The sequence below is a fragment of the Periplaneta americana genome, chromosome 6 (genome assembly GCF_040183065.1).
Source record: "Periplaneta americana isolate PAMFEO1 chromosome 6, P.americana_PAMFEO1_priV1, whole genome shotgun sequence".
In the NCBI taxonomy this organism is placed as follows: domain Eukaryota; kingdom Metazoa; phylum Arthropoda; class Insecta; order Blattodea; family Blattidae; genus Periplaneta; species Periplaneta americana.
Window position 1 is genome coordinate 50597476 of NC_091122.1, and position 19140 is coordinate 50616615.

The 19140-nt window shown below is 34.9% G+C and overlaps 1 protein-coding gene across 3 annotated transcripts in view; it reads right to left on the minus strand.

The window, feature by feature from the left end:
- clu (clustered mitochondria protein homolog) overlaps window positions 1–19140 on the minus strand; it is a 238153-nt gene that overhangs the window by 10624 nt on the left and 208389 nt on the right. For all 3 annotated transcript variants that reach the window (XM_069828090.1, XM_069828091.1, XM_069828092.1), the window contains exons 13-20: window positions 17022–17227; window positions 13944–14150; window positions 12594–12692; window positions 10151–10368; window positions 9901–10030; window positions 6932–7204; window positions 4113–4238; window positions 2349–2564 (exon numbers count right to left, since the gene is read on the minus strand). In XM_069828090.1, the coding sequence (XP_069684191.1) occupies window positions 2349–2564; window positions 4113–4238; window positions 6932–7204; window positions 9901–10030; window positions 10151–10368; window positions 12594–12692; window positions 13944–14150; window positions 17022–17227 (1475 nt within the window). The remainder of the gene's footprint in view (window positions 1–2348; window positions 2565–4112; window positions 4239–6931; window positions 7205–9900; window positions 10031–10150; window positions 10369–12593; window positions 12693–13943; window positions 14151–17021; window positions 17228–19140) is intronic.

Here is a 19140-nt window from a genome sequence, read left to right on the forward strand (position 1 = left end):
GTATGTGAATGGGCTTTTTACAACATGCTTTTCTAAAAAGTCGAACTTTTCATTATGTGCGAAGTTCTGTAACTTTTATTTGGAGTGTGTCCGGTAGCTCCAACAGTTCTCACCAGCCAATCACACCTCAGTGACGCAGTCTGTACTTCTCAAACACTACATGTAAGGAAACAGCTATACAACTTCAATGTTGCTCTATGAAACTGATTATGAACAGCACCCCCAACCCCTAACCATATTTCTAGGTGTGCCAATGGTTATGCTCAATGATATTTTTTCTGGTAACTACTTATGAATAACTTACCTTTTCCCTTTTACCTACTTATCTGCAAAAGCACTGACAATTTTATTTCCTGGTTTTTCAGTTTTTCGAGAGGGGATAGTGTTGTTATTGTTTTCTAATGCCAGGCGTTTGACAATAAAGTCATTTGACCTCTTGCACTCCAATATTTTTCAAAGATATTATCATGGTCAGCCACTGAAGCACAGATTTTGAGGTGTTCCGAATCCATTTCTTGGTTTGAGTTGCACAATGGGCAGTTAGGGGCCTGATATATTCCAATTCTATGCAGGTGTTTGGCCAAACAATCATGACCTGTTGCCAATCTAAATGCAGCTACAGACGATTTTCGTGGTAAATCGGAAATTAACTGTGGATTATGATGCAGAGAGTTCCATTTTTTCCCTTGAGATTGTGTTATCAAATTTTGTTTGTTGAAGTCTAAGTATGTAGATGGTCTATAGCAAGGGTCGTCAGCACAGAGCACCCTGGGGCTAGCGTCTCTTAACCGCAGAAAACACAGTGCACCATGGTGCACTCGTAGCTGCTAGCGGGTATGCTCTCTACCTCTTCCTGCTGTACGACGGGGCACACAGGACGGCATCGCTTACCCTTTGCACATTTCAGCGAGTGCTGACGACCACTGGTCTATAACATCCAATCAGGCAGCAGAGCAGCAGTAGTAACAGTGGTAGTGGTAGCAACAGTAGTAGTAGTAGTAGTAGTAGTAGTAATAGTGGTAGCAATGGTGGTAGTAGTAGTAGTAATGTCTTATTTTAATTATGTAATTCTTTATATTTATTTCTAGCAAGTGCAGTGAAGCGCACAAGTATGGCTAGTTTATAACAAAAATAAACGTGTACTGCAAGTTGTATTTGGTATGGTTAAAGTCTCCAAGCTTAAGTTCAATATTTGAATGTTTACATATCTTGTAATGATGAATATCTACATATCCACTCAGTGAGCTACAAGATACACTTTCCTTCACAAATGACGGGAAAAATTATAGCTGAACTTTTGGATCACCAATTTTAGGTACAGTAAAACCTCGATAAGATGCGCCCGCTTATTACGCTATCCCGTGTAATACGCTTTTTTTGTTCGGTCCGTGCACATTTCATATATAACGCCTTTATAAAATACCCCATTTGTTGCACTCAAGTCCCGCATAATATGCTCTTTTTGTGGAATATTTTCAATGTAATTTTCAGCAATGTACTGTAACAGCAATGAAACATTGAACTCACTAGTGCCATTAGCCTGAAAAGTATTGGTATTCGATCCTTTACCTGCGCATTTAAACCTCCATACTTCATACCTTAGTATACCCCACCCTCTTGTTACGGTCTCTTATTCGACTCTTTACCTGCGCGGTTAAAGCCTACATACAGTTACAATACCCCACCCTCTTGCTAACCTTCTCTCTCAAACAACATTCCTCACTCGGCCGTAATAAAATTCTGGAAATTTTTGCTGGGCAGTTTGTTGTCCTTTTGTGTATTGAAGTGTCTGTCAATGTGATTACAATGAGTGTTAAACGAAAAGCCCTTTCTGTGTGGGAAAAATTGGAAATATTACCAAAGTACGATGAGAACAGTACTCTTACTCAGAAACAACTCTCTGATGCATTAGGAATCCCATCATCGACATTAAGAACGATAATAAAAAATCGCGACTCAATCACTACAGCTGCGACGTCGGGAGGATGTAATCGCAGAAACTGAAGTGTGGTAAACATGAGAACTTGCAGAACACACACACAGCAAACAATTATAAATGGAATTTTTTTTTTTCGAAAGAATTAAGTACATTACATATTGTAAATGTCTTTGACTTACAGTACAATAATTACATAATGGAGTAATACTGTATTACCTTTCATGAATCATGTATTTCAATAAAGAAAAATGCTAATAGATACTGTATATAAGTCAAAATTAGTATACCCACCTAATACGCGTTTTACACCTGGTCCCTTGAACAGCATCTTATCAGGGTTTTACTGTATATTGAATACATATTTCTGTGTAACAACACCCTCACGCAAAAATTATACTTAATATTTTACCTGCTGTTTGTATATAGCATATGTTTCCTTCTCGTTGTTCAGTGCTGAACGGAAGTCACCCATGCAGCTCTGTGTTCTTGCCACAAGGTGGAAGCTTACTGCTACTTTCAAAGATTTAGCACCATAGTAACGAATATTCAATGCTAAAGCCTTTTCTAAGAACCGTAAAGAAAGTTCATACTCTCCAACTGCATGAAGAATCAAACTGATGTTGCTCTGAAAATGAAAGATGCACAAAGTGTAAGAGAAGTTGCCAAGTGTGTGGATTTTCTTTATTAAAACACATCACAAAACATAAAATTAATACACTAATTCGAATATTAACTGAAAACGAAAGTTCGTGCAAACTTCCTAATGTGGCAAAACTGACAGCCTGAACACAACTAAATAAACATAAAAACTGTGTGGATTTTCTTTATTGAAACACATCACACAACACAAAATTAATACACTAATTTTAGATTCGAATATTAACTGAAAACGAAAGTTCGTGTGCACTTCCTAATGTGACAACACTGACAGCCCGAACATAACTAAATAAACATAAAAACTGTGTGGACTTTCTTTATTAAAACACATCACACAACACAAAATTAATACACTAATTTTAGATTCGAATATTAACTGAAAACGAAAGTTCGTGTGCACTTCCTAATGTGGCAACACTGAAGCCCGAACATAACTAAATAAACATAAAAACTGTGTGGATTTTCTTTATTAAAACACATCACACAACACAAAATTAATACACTAATTATTTTAGATTCGAATATTAACTGAAAACGAAAGTTTGTGCGCACTTCCTAATGTGACAACACTGACAGCCCAAAAATAACTAAATAAACAAAAAAAACTGTGTGGATTTTCTTATTAAAATACATCACAAAACACAAAATTAATACACTAATTTTAGGTTCGAATATTAACTGAAAACGAAAGTTCGTGCTAACTTCCTAATGTGGCAAAACTGATGGCTCAGAATGAGAATGTGGCATATTTAAACTTTTTTTTGGGGCCCAGCCAAAAGTGCAGTTGTTTTGGTACTGCTAGTTATTTGAGTGCCGGTTACGAGGGATTTTACTGTATTTGCATCACTTTGTTCTTTGCTGCATTTACTACCATGCAGCCACAGGTCTCCAAATTACTAAATATATCCCTGTTGAGTGAACAGTACAATGTTTTTTTATCCAGTGACAGGTATCTGACTTTGTGTCATTCACCCAACAGTACAATGTTCTTCTTCATAATACATACACTTTCTCCAAATAAAGTCTTATACTCCGTGACTTACTTCAATCGATATCACAATTACATATTCAAACAGCTTATAAGAAGGTAGTAATGAAGTTGTGTGTAACAGGTTATTTTACGACACTTTATCAACATCTCAGGTTATTTAGCATCTGAATGAGATGAAAGTGATAATGCCGGTGAAATGAGTCCGGGGTCCAGCACCGAAAGTTACCCAGTATTTGCTCGTATTGGGTTGAGTGAAAACCCCGGAAAAAACCTCACCAGGTAACTTGCCCTGACTGGGAATCGAACCCGGGCCACCTGGTTTCACAGCCAGAAGCGCTAACTGTTACTCCACAGGTGTGGACTTGTGTGTAACAGATTAACATAATAAGAAAAATCTCATTTTTATACATGAATCTGGTGTTTAATAGAACAATGCCTATGACTGCAAAACGGAATAACAGATAGGAACAAATTATGAATACTGCATTAGTTTGAACATGCAAGTACCTAAGGGTAAAAACTTACATCAAGCAATGCTATTTCTGGATGATTCTCTCCACAGACCAGAAGTGCAAGATACCGTGCTCTATATAACAGCTTCAGTGCTGTGCTAACTTGATTGTTGGCAAAGCAGTACAATGCCAGGTGTGTCTGCAAACATAAAATATCAGTTTTTTAACAATAAATATTTCCGTCCTTACTGTTTCATCATCAATAAATTATATTAATACAATTTAATACCATTCACTTTGTTAATACTCTCTGCTTTTAAAAGATGTAAGTTACTTCGTACAATAATAAATATTTCCGTCATTACTGTTTTATCATCAATTATACTAACATGGTTGAATACCAATAACTCTGTTAATATAATTTTCATTGAAAAGAAGTATTTCGTAACACAAGCACAAGCACAATCGATTCCTAGAACATGTTAACATTCTTTGTTATCCTGCCTCAGTCTAGGCTGCTTGTAACCTAGTTAAGTCAGTTTTTAAACATTCATTTATAAGATGATGGATATTGTGATTGGTATTCTGGTGTTGGTGTGGTTAGTGGCTACTTTCTATTTAATAGGTGTTGGAGAACATTACGTACTCTGATACCAACTAAGTCGTATGCCGTGTTTATATGTGTTTCCAGAGCGAATATAACAATATAGGGCACAGAAGACAATCAATTTCCCTTAGTCATGTTTTGGAATTAGGAAGATCTATAATATTTTTAGATGAAATTATTTTTAGTGCAGTTTTGCATTTTGCGTTCATATATTCCTTTAGTTGAATTTGTTTTTATCAACTTAGTTCTGAAATGTCCTACACAGTTGCCACACCTCGAAGTGGAGATGGTCAGACCATTTGAATTTCAGCAGAAGGCTTTCCTCTGTATAAAAAACAGAGTATAGCTATTTTTTTAACTAAACCCAATTATATTTCATGTGTATAATTCCTGGATGAGTTGAATACTATATGAATATGAAAACTTGCCCAATAGCAGTTAACTACTATATAGAGATGGATTTCTTGCCTTAATGGGCACAAGAAACGCTTATTTCAATAAAGGTATGGTCACACATCGCTACTTTTGCAGCACAACTTTTGTATTGCAGCTGCGCTGCACGCTACTTTTCGTGCTGCGCAACCCGAGTGCTGCAAAAGTTGCAACTGGAGGTTGCGAGTCTGTTCACACACAAGGCGCTACTTTTGCAGCCGCAGTCATGCTGCAGGTTTCCATCTCTGTGTTGACTTCTCAATATACATTTTGTGGTTATGTTCGCATTATTAAGAAACTCATGCGAAAGCTTCCTTATCTATTTTTTGCTTTTCTGTCTTATCTAGTATTCAGAAATTGACATAATTTTTACAATAAAGCTTTTAAAAACGCCTATATACTTAAATGATAACCAACAGTACATTCACATAATCAATGTTGGCAACCCTCCTGTTTGGAACTACGGTACGCAAATTTAAAAAATGAATTATATCGTCAGCAATTATGCTCAGACTGTGTTGTGTATTTAATAATTGTTACAAATAATTTATTTTCAATACATTTAACATTAAAATATATCCAAATAATAAAAGTATCATTGGCACATTTGGGTGGCAACACTGGTTGCAAGCGCAGCAAAAGTTTCAACAAAACCGATATCAAAAATGCTGTGGCTGCAACCCTGAGAACCCTGTTCACACGTCGCTACTTTTAAGCTGCGCGCAGCATGGAAAAGTAGCGAGCAGCAGGTTCGGCAGCTGCTACTTTTTGGGTTGCACCGTTGTTCACACGTCGCAGTACGAGAGTTGTGCAGTTTTTTGTACTGCAGCGCTGCAAAAGTAGCAACGTGTGACCGTACCTTTACATGGTTCAATACCAATAGCTTTGTGAATATAATTTTCATTGAAAAGATGTATTTCGTAACACAAAACATGCAAAGCACCAGCACAATCGATTCCTAGAACATGTTAACGTTCTTTGTTATCCTGCCTCAGTCTAGGCTGCTTGTAACCTAGTTAAGTCAGTTTTTAAACATTCATTTATAAGATGATGGATATTGTGATTGGTATTCTGGTGTTGGTGTGGTTAGTGGCTACTTTCTATTTAATAGGTGTTGGAGAACATTACGTACTCTGATACCAACTAAGTCGTATGCCGTGTTTATATGTGTTTCCAGAGCAAATATAACAATATAGGGCACAGAAGACAATCAATTTCCCTTAGTCATGTTTTGGAATTAGGAAGATCTATAATATTTTTAGTGCAGTTTTGCATTTTGCGTTCATATATTCCTTTAGTTGAATTTGTTTTTGTCAACTTAGTTCTGAAATGTCCTACACAGTTGCCCCACCTCGAAGTGGAGATGGTCGGACCATTTGAATTTCACCAGAAGGCTTCCCTCTGTATAAAAAACAGAGTATAGCTATTTTTTTTAACTAAAACCAATTATATTTCATGTATATAATTCCTGGATGAGTTGAATAGTATATGAATATGAAAACTTGCCCAACAACAGTTAACTACTACATAGAGACGAATTTCTTGCTTTAATGGGCACAAGAAAAGCTTATTTCCATAAGAGATTTTAAATTTATCTTCATAGCATTACAATAATATCTCTTTATACTTTACGTAACAATTGAATAGAAAATAACTTATACATTCAAATTTATGAAAATGTTACCTTATTCTCATTAGCCACAATTGTAAAGTTGATGCAAACAAATGATTATTAAGATTCAAGAAACAAAACTATACTATGCAATATATTTAACTATACTATGCAATAAGAATTTGATGTCAAGTGTAACTTAACACAACAATCAACCAATCAACATGGTTTAGTTACTTACATATTCTGTAATGGTGTAAGGGTGATCGATTCCATTGACTCGTTCTGACATAAGCACAGCTTTCTGTTGATATGCCATAGCCTCCGCATGCTCACCCATGATATAATTTAACCTCGCTAACATTCTTAGACACTGGGCAATCTCTGGATGCATAGCACCATATACATTGTTCAACAAATTGAGTGCTTCACTAATAAGTTCATAACCTTCCTTAAGATAACCCTGCTGTATCTTGGTCTGTCCAGTTGTATAGAAGTTGTAGGCATCAGTAGCCTGGAAAGTAAACATATTAAATATTATGAAATGGCTTGTATTAAAAGTTGTTTATTTTATTTCTCACATTATTATAAAATCTGTCTCATCCTTAACATTCGGCAGGTCTTTGAGCGACCTCGTGCATAACATTTGGCAGGTCTTTGAAATTTAATTGTATTATTGTTTTCAATTTCTTGTGTCGCTGCTCCAATCACTCACCTCAATTTCACTGTTGCAACCAATAAGGTGCTTCCATTATAAAATGACACCTACTTGTCTAATCCACGTGGACTAAAACCGAGGTTGCAATGTCTTGCGAAGTAAATCATTAGTTTGCTCCAGGTTTTACATGAATGACTAATGTCCCGATGTGAAATGCGAACATGTGGAGACCATGGGAAATAAATAGTGCGTCAAGTAGTGTTACTTACTTACTTACTGGCTTTCAATGAACCCGGAGGTTCATTGCCACCCTCACATAAGCCCGCCATCGGTCCCTATCCTGAGCATGATTAATCCATTCTCTATCATCATATCCCACCTCCCTCAAATCCATTTTAATATTATCTTCCCATCTACGTCTCGGCTCCCTAAAGGTCTTTTTCCCTCCGGCCTCCCAACTAACACTCTATATGCATTTCTGGATTCGCCCATACGTGCTACATGCCCTGCCCATCTCAAACGTCTGGATTTAATGTTCCTAATTATGTCAGGTGAAGAATACAATGCATGCAGTTCTGTGTTGTCTAACTTTCTCCATTCTCCTGTAACTTCATCCCTCTTAGTCCCAAATATTTTCCTAAGCACCTTATTCTCAAACACCTTTAACCTATGTTCCTCTCTCAAAGTGAGAGTCCAAGTTTCACAACCATAAAGAACAACCGGTAATATAACTGTTTTATAAATTCTAACTTTCAGATTTTTTGACAGCAGACTGGATGATAAAAGCTTCTCAACCGAATAATAACAGGCATTTCCCATATTTATTCTGTGTTTAATTTCCTCCCGAGTATCATTTATATTTGTTACTGTTGCTTCAAGATATTTGAACTTCTCCACCTCTTCAAAAGATAAATTTCCAATTTTTATATTGCCATTTCGTACAATATTCCCGTCATGAGTCATAATCATATACTTTGTCTTTTCGGAATTTACTTCCAAACCTATCTCTTTACTTGCTTCCAGTAAAATTCCCGTGTTTTCCCTACTCGTTTGTGAATTTTCTCCTAACATTTTCAAGTCATCTGCATAGACAAGCAGCTGATGTAACCCGTTCAATTCCAAACCCTCTCTGTTATCCTGGACTTTCCTAATGGCATACTCTAGAGCAAATTTAAAAAGTAAAGGTGATAGTGCATCTCCTTGCTTTAGCCCACAGTGAATTGGACACGCATCTGACAGAAACTGACCTATACGAACTCTGCTGTACGTTTCACTGAGACACATTTTTTCATTAATCGAACTAGTTTCTTGGGAATACCAAATTCAATAAGAATATCATATAAAACTTCTCTCTTAACCGAGTCATATGCCTTTTTGAAATCTATGAATAACTGATGCACTGTATCCTTATACTCCCATTTTTTCTCCATTATCTGTCGAATACAAAATATCTGGTCAATAGTTGATCTATTACACCTAAAACCACACTGATGATCCCCAATAATTTCATCTAAATATGGAGTTAATCTTCTCAAAAGAATGTCAAGTAGTGTTAATGTTTCAAATAATAATAATAATAATAATAATAATAATAATAATAATAATAATAATAATAATAATAATAATAATAATAATAATAATGCTCTTAGTGCCAGTGAATGTGTCAGTGAACAGAGCTCTAGTAGCAGGCAGATCACAGGTGTATTGAACAAACAGTCTCAGCAAATTATATGCAACGTACATGAATATATTAAAAATTCTCTGCCAAAAAAAGAGACCAATAGCTGAAACTTTACAGGCAGTAGGACTGAGTAGACAAAGTGTCAGTAAAATAGTATGAAGAGGGCCTAAAACACCTCTGAAGAAGCACAACAAAATGCAGAAATTTAGAAAAATCGATAATTTTACTTACGATATAGTTCGTAGGGAAGTTCACAATTTTTTTAAGAAGGGACAATCGCCAACTGTGGCTGAATTACTAACCGAACTACCAAAAAAAGTGCCAATTTTCATACAAAGAAACCAGTCTTCAGAAAATTTTACGAAATCTTGCTTTCTGTTTCCACGTGCTCAACAAAAGGCGTAAAATTATGGAGTCTTCCAGAATAGTAGCATGGATTTGTATAAACTGAATTGTCTAAGGTCTGCTGGATACCAAATAGTGGGCATGCCAGTGACTTTTGGACTGTTTACATTAACACTGCATTAGTAATAACAACCTGTCCCAAGTAACCATCAGTTTCAGTATGAAGGAGACGTTTCTGAATACCTACTGTATATGCTTATGATTACGTTATTTATATTTGGCTCCTCTATAATCAATAATCATTTACAGTTTGAAAAACATATTCTGTTACATCTTATATAATTTTATACATCAAGGTTTGAATAGTTTTTTCATTTACATGCATTTCAAAATTGTCCTTTTTTAATCGAAGTAGTAAGCACAAAAACTTAAAAGTTAACTACTAATAAATTAATTAAATTTCATTGTGACAAATATTTGGAATCACAAACTTAAATGAAAGTAAATTATGAACAACTCATCGTACCCTAGGATTGATATGCTTCACCACAGGGAAGATATTGATAATGTCTTCTTCAAAGAATGTGAGTCGGTTTTTGGAATCAAATGAGTATTCTCTTAGTAGAATTTGAACGCCAGTCTTGATGCAGAAGGACCTGGATAATGGAAAGTTAATTACAAAAATTAGTACACATTCATAAATAAAGTATATATGGTAACAGATATTTTGCCTTCTTCCTTATTTAGAGTGCCATACCCCATTGATGTGCATTTACCTGAGTAGTGAGATCTTTTGTAGAGAGAACTGTTCTGCCATAACTTCAAGGGAATCAGCCTGAAGATCCCAGTCATAGTAGCTCTTAAGTTCTATCTTTATTTGGGCCCAAAGTGATTTCGGAGTGAGGTTTGCCCATTCCATACTATCAGCATCCTTCAAAAGAGGATTTGCTCGTCCTTTGCGTTTGCTACGGCGTTTTGATGTTTTACTTTGAAGCTGTAAATAATGCAGACAGAGTGTTACAAAAGAACACAAATCATTTGCAAATTATACCCACAAAAAAGAGACATCTTTCTTCTTTTTCTTTTGTACATTTTTCACAATGTTTTCCACTTTTCATTTAACAAACTTCAGTTTTAATAGAAAGAAAAATTTACATTCATAAATTTCTGTATATCTCAATTCCTAAGAAATATGCACCACTGATTTGTAGTAATAAATTACATTATACGACGCCATTATATCTTGATAGTTCTTTATGCTATCAAAGACTGGTATGACGAATTGGTTGACTGGAGAGTTAACTGCTATGTGTATGTAAACTATGAGTGTAATCTCCGATATAGAATAAGCTGTTTACAAATGTAAATTAATAAAAACTGTATTTTATCCATGACCATAACTAAATACTTTTGCGTTTGTAAAGTAGGCTTTTATTCAACATTACTTTATTCCACTAGTGAAATAAACTTTACCTCAGAGTTCATTAATATTTTCCTAGTACCAGAGACCGCACATATACCACTTTTCCATTAAACTATTACTCAAGAAGTTAATATATTAGTTACAGCTCGTGCGAAAGATTTGAAAGCTTCGAGACCGTTGAAATTTGGACGGTAGATAACGGTTTCTTTCAGGCGTATATTCTACTTGCAAAACATTTCTCTCTTTCTCAGTCAGTCGCTTGCTTGCTATAATATGCGCTTGTAATAGTCTCCTTGTATTATGTTACAGAAGTATTCAGTTGTAGCATTTTTAAGTGTGTGTAATACTGTACCATAAAAATCGTGTAAAGTGCGTGAGTGTATATATGGTATTAGTATTTAAATTGTGTATATAGATTATATAAAGTTATTTACATCGTATATATATATATATATATATATATAGTTAGAATGCGTGTGTGTGTGTGTGTGTGTGTGTATGTGTGTTTGTGTTTTCAATTGTGTATATACAGTTAGTTTAAGTGTTTACAAGTTGCAATTAGACCTATTGTTACGGAAATTCTTGAAAGTGCCAGGCATATCCCAATTAGACTTTCCCCTTATCACACCGATTTAAGCCCGATCGAGAACATTTGGTCGATAGTGAAGGAATGAGTTGCTTCCAGAAACATAGATTGTAAATTAAATTCAGAAAGAGCAGAAATTTAACAGTATGACTGAACTCAATTGGCGTCTTCTTTGTGAAAATGTTACAAAAATAGAACAAGATTTTATGGACCGGGAAGTACAGTTTGATGACGTCAGAGACACAATTATCATAAATCTTGGTAGCATCAGCGATGAAGACAATGATGATGGCGATTTCAGCTATGACGATGAAATGGAAAGGATAGCAGAGCTTGAAGAGAAGACTCCGACTAGCATCTCAAGGTAAGAGATCAATGCGTATTTTTTTTGTTGTTTGCACTCTGCCCCCCGCTTTTCTCCTGTGACGTCAGCCAGGCTTTCAGATCTTTTGCGCGAGCTGTACTAGATGTCACTATCTCTACTTCTTATTACTATTTCTTATATCTCCATACACTCAAACTACTACTGCTACTGCTACTCCTACTCCTACTACTACCATCACTACGTCGTAATTTGTGCATTATATCCATATCTAATATGTATTTTTTTATTTTTATTTATATCTAATATGTATTTTACCTTTTGGGAAGTGAGGAGACTCGAACCAGTGAAGTTGGATTTAATAGCAACATGCCTTACTCAACTGAGCTAAAAAGACACGATGATTAATTACGTTTTAATATTCCTCTTAAGTTTACAGAAGAAAAATGTGAAATTATTTTAATCACATTATTCCCGTGAATGCTTCTAAATAATCGCTGAAACTTCAAGAAGATGAAAATAAACGTTTAAAATTAAAAAAAAATATATTAAAATGATTAATTATAATTTGTTATTTACCCAATGCTTTAGATACCATTCTTCATATTCATAGGCTCCTACATCATGACCTATCTAGTACACGTATCGATTCTAAAATCCAAGCCATGATATCTGATTATAAGAGGATTTATTTTCAACATATTTTCTTTTATAAAACAGAATTTTTTGTTATGGTCATGGATAAAATTACGTATGGTACTTGCGAGCGTGATCTTCATTGCCTCGTGCTTAAATCTTTCCACTCGCGCAATAAAGATACACTTACCTCACAAGTACCATAAATAACTATTGTCCGTAAGTATGATTGTGGGTGATTAATTACATTACCTCATCTGTAACTTGGTACGGATGAGAAACAGGGCACGGTGAGAGGAAACAATTGAGGAAGTGGCTCACAGCTGCAGACAGGCTCATCAATTCAGTACTCTGTCAAATCAAAACATACAGTACTTTAAAATGCAAACTAATTATGAACGAAGTTTAAACATCACAGCACTTACTTAATGCATATTACCCAAAACACTGGAAATATCTGCGAAAAATAATCTACATCAATAGGTACAGTAGAACCCCAATTTAAGGCTACCTCCATTTAACGTTTTTCCGCATTTAACGTTAAATTTTCAAGGTCCCAGTAATTATTACATGACTAATACTGGTACTTTCTTATATTCGATTTAACGTTATTCACTTACGTAAAGATTAATTTTTGGTTCTTCAGAATTATTTGTTATGGTTATTATTGGTTATTAATGCAGAAAAATTCGCTCCGGCACAGGGGATCGAACCCGGTACCCCCAGTTCTAAGCACTGGGTGCTCTAACCATTAACCGCTCAATTTGTTGTGAAACCCCCATTTTACATTAAAAACTGTTCTTAAAGTATTTTTCCGTTATGTAATAATAATAACAATAATAATAATAATAATAATAATAATTTATTTATTTAATCTGGCAGAGCTAAGGCCAGTGCGCCTTCTCTTCCGCCCAGCCAGACTCTAATTCTAATTGAATACAATTGGTTACATAGTACATAGTATGTATTGTAATGGTTTTGAAAGTAAATAGTTTTTTTTTTTCATATTAAAGTAATTGAGAACATGTAGATCTATAATGCATTTTCACTGTTACAAAATATTGAACAAATCGAATCCATTACTAATATTTAAATCATGTCATCCTATTCTTTTGTTCAAGTGTCGTCAGTAAAATAAAATTAATTATGTATTTTGTACCTGACACAATATATCACAAAACCAATTATTTGTTATTATGTATAACATATGAAACAAATTGTCGTTTCTGTTACGAGACTGAAGTAGGCCTAAATTATTTTATTACAATGTAAATAACAAATGATAAAAATTATTTTCGCTGATCATTAGCATTGCTTTTCTTGGATCTTTGAATTCGTTTCTCCCCTCACTAACTGGTTAATATTAAGTGTCAGTGCTCGTGTAGAACACAATCGAAGACATTGTAAATTATGGTCAGAAAGTTGGCTTCTGTGATGGCTTGGCTCGACACACTGCACACTACTACCTACTCAGCCAACGTCTCAGCGCTCCAAACTAGTATGCAGGCCAGTTGACGATGACTGGTGCAGATCATAAATTAACAAGAGACTGCCATTAAAACGAATACAGACACTCTAGTGTAGACATAAAAATTTACTCACTTGCATATAAACAGTGAAAACATGCTTCACTGTTCGGGTAAGAATTTCTGCAACTGCAATGTTGTACAGATATTCCAATTGTTTGATTTTCGATAATGAGTCTGCAATCTTGCCCAGATAACGAATGTTGATACCTCTATTGTGCAGTGCTTCAGACAAAGTCACTCCATCCATTGGTGCAGCAGAATGATCCAAGCAATCTCGCACCTGTGAAAAATTTCTAATTAACATTCTTTCGAAAATTACTTACACATAATATAATCACATTAACACTACGAAATAAATCCTGAAGATCACAATTTTCCAGTTATTACCAATGAATATTATGTCCTCGCAAGAAAACTGGTAATGAATTCATGTCAAAATCTTTCCCCGAACTGTATGTATAGTTAGACCTCCACAGGAGATACCAATCATAAATAAATAAATCAATCAATCGCTCTTAATATATTCAGCAGGATATTGATAATTAATAACTAGGGCCATGAAAAGGGAGCAGTTAAAGCTACTATTGCGACTTGTGTAGTGGTTTGTTTATGAAATCAAACCATATACACGTCCACCTTCCACAGGTAAATACAGTTCGATTGCAAGAACTTCAGCATACAGTACGTACCGAGACCATGGTAAGTTACGTGTTCTAGTACATAAACATGCCAAAACAGAAAAGAAGCCATGCAGATACATTGAGAAGATATGTATCCGAATACGGTGCAGATGTATTTCGTATTGATGGGGATGACTGTGCCTGTAATCTATGCGATATAAAAGTTTCTACTCATAATGTTCCGAGACATGTAAATGAACGTTCTCTTGAAAACGTGGAGCAGTCTGAAAGGTATGGTTTGTTTCAGTTTTATATTTTTGTTTGAAGTTAATAATAAAAACATTATCATTTAAAATATGTTTATCCCTTTTAAGATATCTGTTGGGATGTCTAGTCCGTCTTTTAATCAAGACCTGTGTGCTGCATCTAATGTAAACAATTCTAAATGAACATATTTCTCTTTCAATCCATCTCTCTTAATATACTAATTATAATAAACATGATGCACATTGCATTTACAAACTGTACCACTGCTTATGTCAAGTTGTAGGGGAAATTAACCCCATCCCACCTGCCGCAGCTATACTCTGTATCATCACTAGCTTTAATTGCTCCCTTATCATAGCCCTGATAACATATAGCCCATTACAGCTTTCAGTTACTGAGTTCTAACAAATGAGAGGTATTTTGTTCGATGTTCATTACAGATGCCTGCTGCCAATAGCCAGGGTTGAGATGTGGTCTACATAAGAGATAGACAAATATAAAAAAAAATTACAAATTCCTGTGTATATGACACCATGGAATGTATAGAAACAGACTCCCAAAGTATGCCTGTCGTACTATTTAAACATTGGTGTTGAAAATGGTAAATTAATTTAGGCTACATAGGTACATTAATATTATTATTACTAGAATTAATTAGAATTTTCTCTACATCTGTCTCACGTTTTAACAAAGAAATAACTGCTAGATCCATATTGTCAGCCATCTTGACTTAAAACGATGCAATGATACTCTGTTATAAAAACTAGTCAACTCTATATACCGCAAGCATCAACAGAATTTCACACATGTGGCGTCGGATCAGTGGCTCTTTGGAAACTACCGCTTTATTGGAGACAGACAGAATGACAGATATACAAACTGACTGTTACATATTTCGTTATCTGTTTCTCTCATATGATGAAACAAAAAGAATACCCAAAACCTAAACTATGACTCAATCACAATACAAATTTAAACTCCAGAGCCATCATTTTACCTGGTCTCACTTTCAGATGCCCATGAATGGGTAGCGATAAGTATGGTATGCGAAGTCAGCTACAAATAAGGCACGAATCTCTCTTGAAGATAGCTCAGCAAGCAGAAGTCAGCTATGGGTTAGCACACAAAGGGACAAAATTATTGGAATTTCGTCCATACAGAACGATAGAAGTGCAGGCATTAGAAGACAGGGACTCACAAAGGAGAATACAGTTTTGCATCTGATTTCTTGAGTCCATGTATATTGGCAATTTAAACCCGTAATTAGTGTTTTTCAGTGACGAGGCATGTTTCACGTGCATGGCTGAGTTAACAGTCAAAATAATCAGTACTGGCAACACAAAAGCCAAGACTTATACACGAAAGTCCGTTAAATGATCCTAAGGTAGGTAAGATTTTACAAGAAACAATTAATGCTGCCTGGTAGGAGAGTGGTGTGCCGTGAGTGTGACTAGGAAGATTGACCATACACTTTACAAGAAACAATTAATGCTGCCTGGTATGTATCCATAAATTTGAAACAGTTTTTCCTCACTTGCCTGAAGAAGAGCGAATGTATGGTGTATTTCAGTAAGCCAGGACTACAGTTCATACAGCTCGGACTTCATTAAGTGCGATTTCTGGTGTCTTTGGTGACAAAGAGTAATGAGTTAGTACAGGGTTGTGGCCTACTCGATCACCAGACTTAACACCTTGGAATTTTTATTTGTGGGGCACTTTGAATCAGAGAGTCTATAAATTAAATCCGCGAACATTAGATGAATGATAAAATAACATACGAGAAGAAATAGGCAACATTTCGCAAGCAGAGTTGCAATGTGTGCTTGAAAATTTGTTATGACGCTGCATCTGTCTCGGAGCACAAGGAGAACATTTCAACAACTTCTTTGAAAAGGTAAGCAGTGTTAGGCACATTCACAATTTTAATTTGTACTAAGTTAGCCTTGTCCATTCGTCCAATTTATCTTGATGCATAACAATGTGTGTGCATCATGTTGGTCTGCCAACTGTGTGGGGACTGGTGTGTTCGCAGGTGAGCAGTGTATGACTGCAGCCACAGCGCTGCTGAGAGTGAATCCAGGTAAAATAATGACTCTATATTATAAAGTACGAAATGAAGTTATGGAATAAAATCTTCAAGTATCTTTTTTTGTAGAAATACTTTCCAGTTCTTGTTCTCCATTATGAAGAAGTTTCATTAAATAAAAACACAAGTTAAATCTATTCTTCTAATCTACATATAATATAGTGTGAAAAAAACTCACAAATGCTGGAATTTGAACTGTTAGCAGAAATTCTGCAGCATCCTTAACGAGCTGGCGTTGCTTTGTAAGCTGTTTGCCATCTAAGTCAACATGCTGTACTCCAGATGAATACACATCTGGATTGAATCTCACATCAAATTCGGTTTCCTTTAGTGATCCCACAGCAATTGCAGCTTTCTTCACGATTTCCTTTGTGCTTTCTTCTACTGCAAGTGCAATAATATAAATAACAAACTTTAGCATATCTTAACACACACATAAGAATGGAACTTTCATACTCACAGAAGTATCGTTTAATACAAAATTGGAGGTCTTCTTTTAGTTCATACAATGAGACAGCAAAAATTAAAATTGAAGGAGAAAATCTGTATGAAAGGTACTGATTTGCCAGTATCGCGAAATTTCTATTGACAAAGTCCTCTGCTTTAAATATCTACACCTTGGATATGCAAAACACAGTAGCTGCAAGAGTGGTTCCAACAATCAACCCAAAATATCTAAGCCCAAGCCTCAATTAAAGGGTTAAGAACCATAGTGGGCCAAGCACCATTTACTAAAACTGTACAAAACAAATGAAGTTATCACCATAATTCAATAGAAACATATAGCAAGTGATATAAAGTATACATATTCAAACTAAATGATATGTCAATCTTCATTGAACTATGGTATACACTTAATTTTAACCTTGGTTTCTCTGTTTTTAATAGATGGCGCTTGGCCCACTATGGCTCTGAACCCTTCAATTATTATAAACTTTAAATTATAATAGCAAAAATATTAACAAGTTGCTTCAACAAAGTAGCAGAAGCATTATTGTTAAACAAACACCATGGATTACGAAATACTTCATCTGTAAATCATTCTCGATTCTTTCTAAACCAAATCAAATTCAGACATGCATCAGATTTCTTTTTACCATGCTCAAAACTTTATCTTCCACACTTGAAACTTGTGTTTTCCTTGTACCTTGCTCCATTGTATTGTATGTAACACCAGTTTTCAAACTGAATGTCTGAAGTTACATCTGAACTGAATATCTGAATTACAATACGTTACACAACTTGACTTGCTATTGTTTGTTAAGGCTTCTTGGCATAACAGAAGAAAAGAGTTTGACCTACTGCACACTTTCCTCTTTTTTCTTAGAATTCCACTTCTTGGCCCATAAGATGCTTTTGCCACAGTAACTAAAATTATATTGGTCACTATGACAATACTGGCTACCTGTGAATCAAATTTCTCTCAATGACAGTCTCTATTTAATACATGTAGAACATTGATTTTTAAAGAAATTACGTTGTTGCTAAATGTTTATATGACTTTCTTATTAAGAATATGTCGTTATAAAAATAATAAATCACATGTTTTAATAGAGCTAAAAACTGTACTTCTTAATAACTCATTGCTGCAGAGGTGTTGCACTAACTGTACTTGCTATAACCAAGTTTAACTGCATATCTACTGATAAAGGAAATGAGCGAGGAAGAGAAATGACAGAATTTAATAGTGATCTTATACAAGGATATCCATTATTATCTACATTGTTTAATATAATATCTTAATGATGTCAGACTGAATATTTTAAATCATGATTTTGTTATCAAGAAATGATCTTCTGCAGACGACCAAATTGTGATAGCAAATTCAGAACATCACCAAAATTGTTGTTTACAAATTACATAAAATAAACGAAAGAGTAAACTATGATCTCAATAGGTTATATCAAACAATAAAACGGAAACAGTAACATTTATAGGGACCTAGCACAAAAGTTAAAAAATAATAATAGACACAAAAATGATTGAACAAGTGAGTAGCTTTAAATATTTGTGATATAAAACAGCTTATTAGAAATGTATGAACATGTAAGAAATGCTGTGTAAATCTCAATAGATACAGCATGTGGAATCATAAGGAGAAGTCTAGGAAAGACACAATGAAAGAAACTCAACTGAAGTTTTATAAATCACTGTACCATTTTTATGATCAACAACAGGGCTATTATTAAATGAACAAACAATGAGTGACCATATTAGGAAGGAATTACAGATGAAAGGAATGACACAACATATGGAAGACTACGACAACAGATATTCTGAAGAAAATATAAGATATT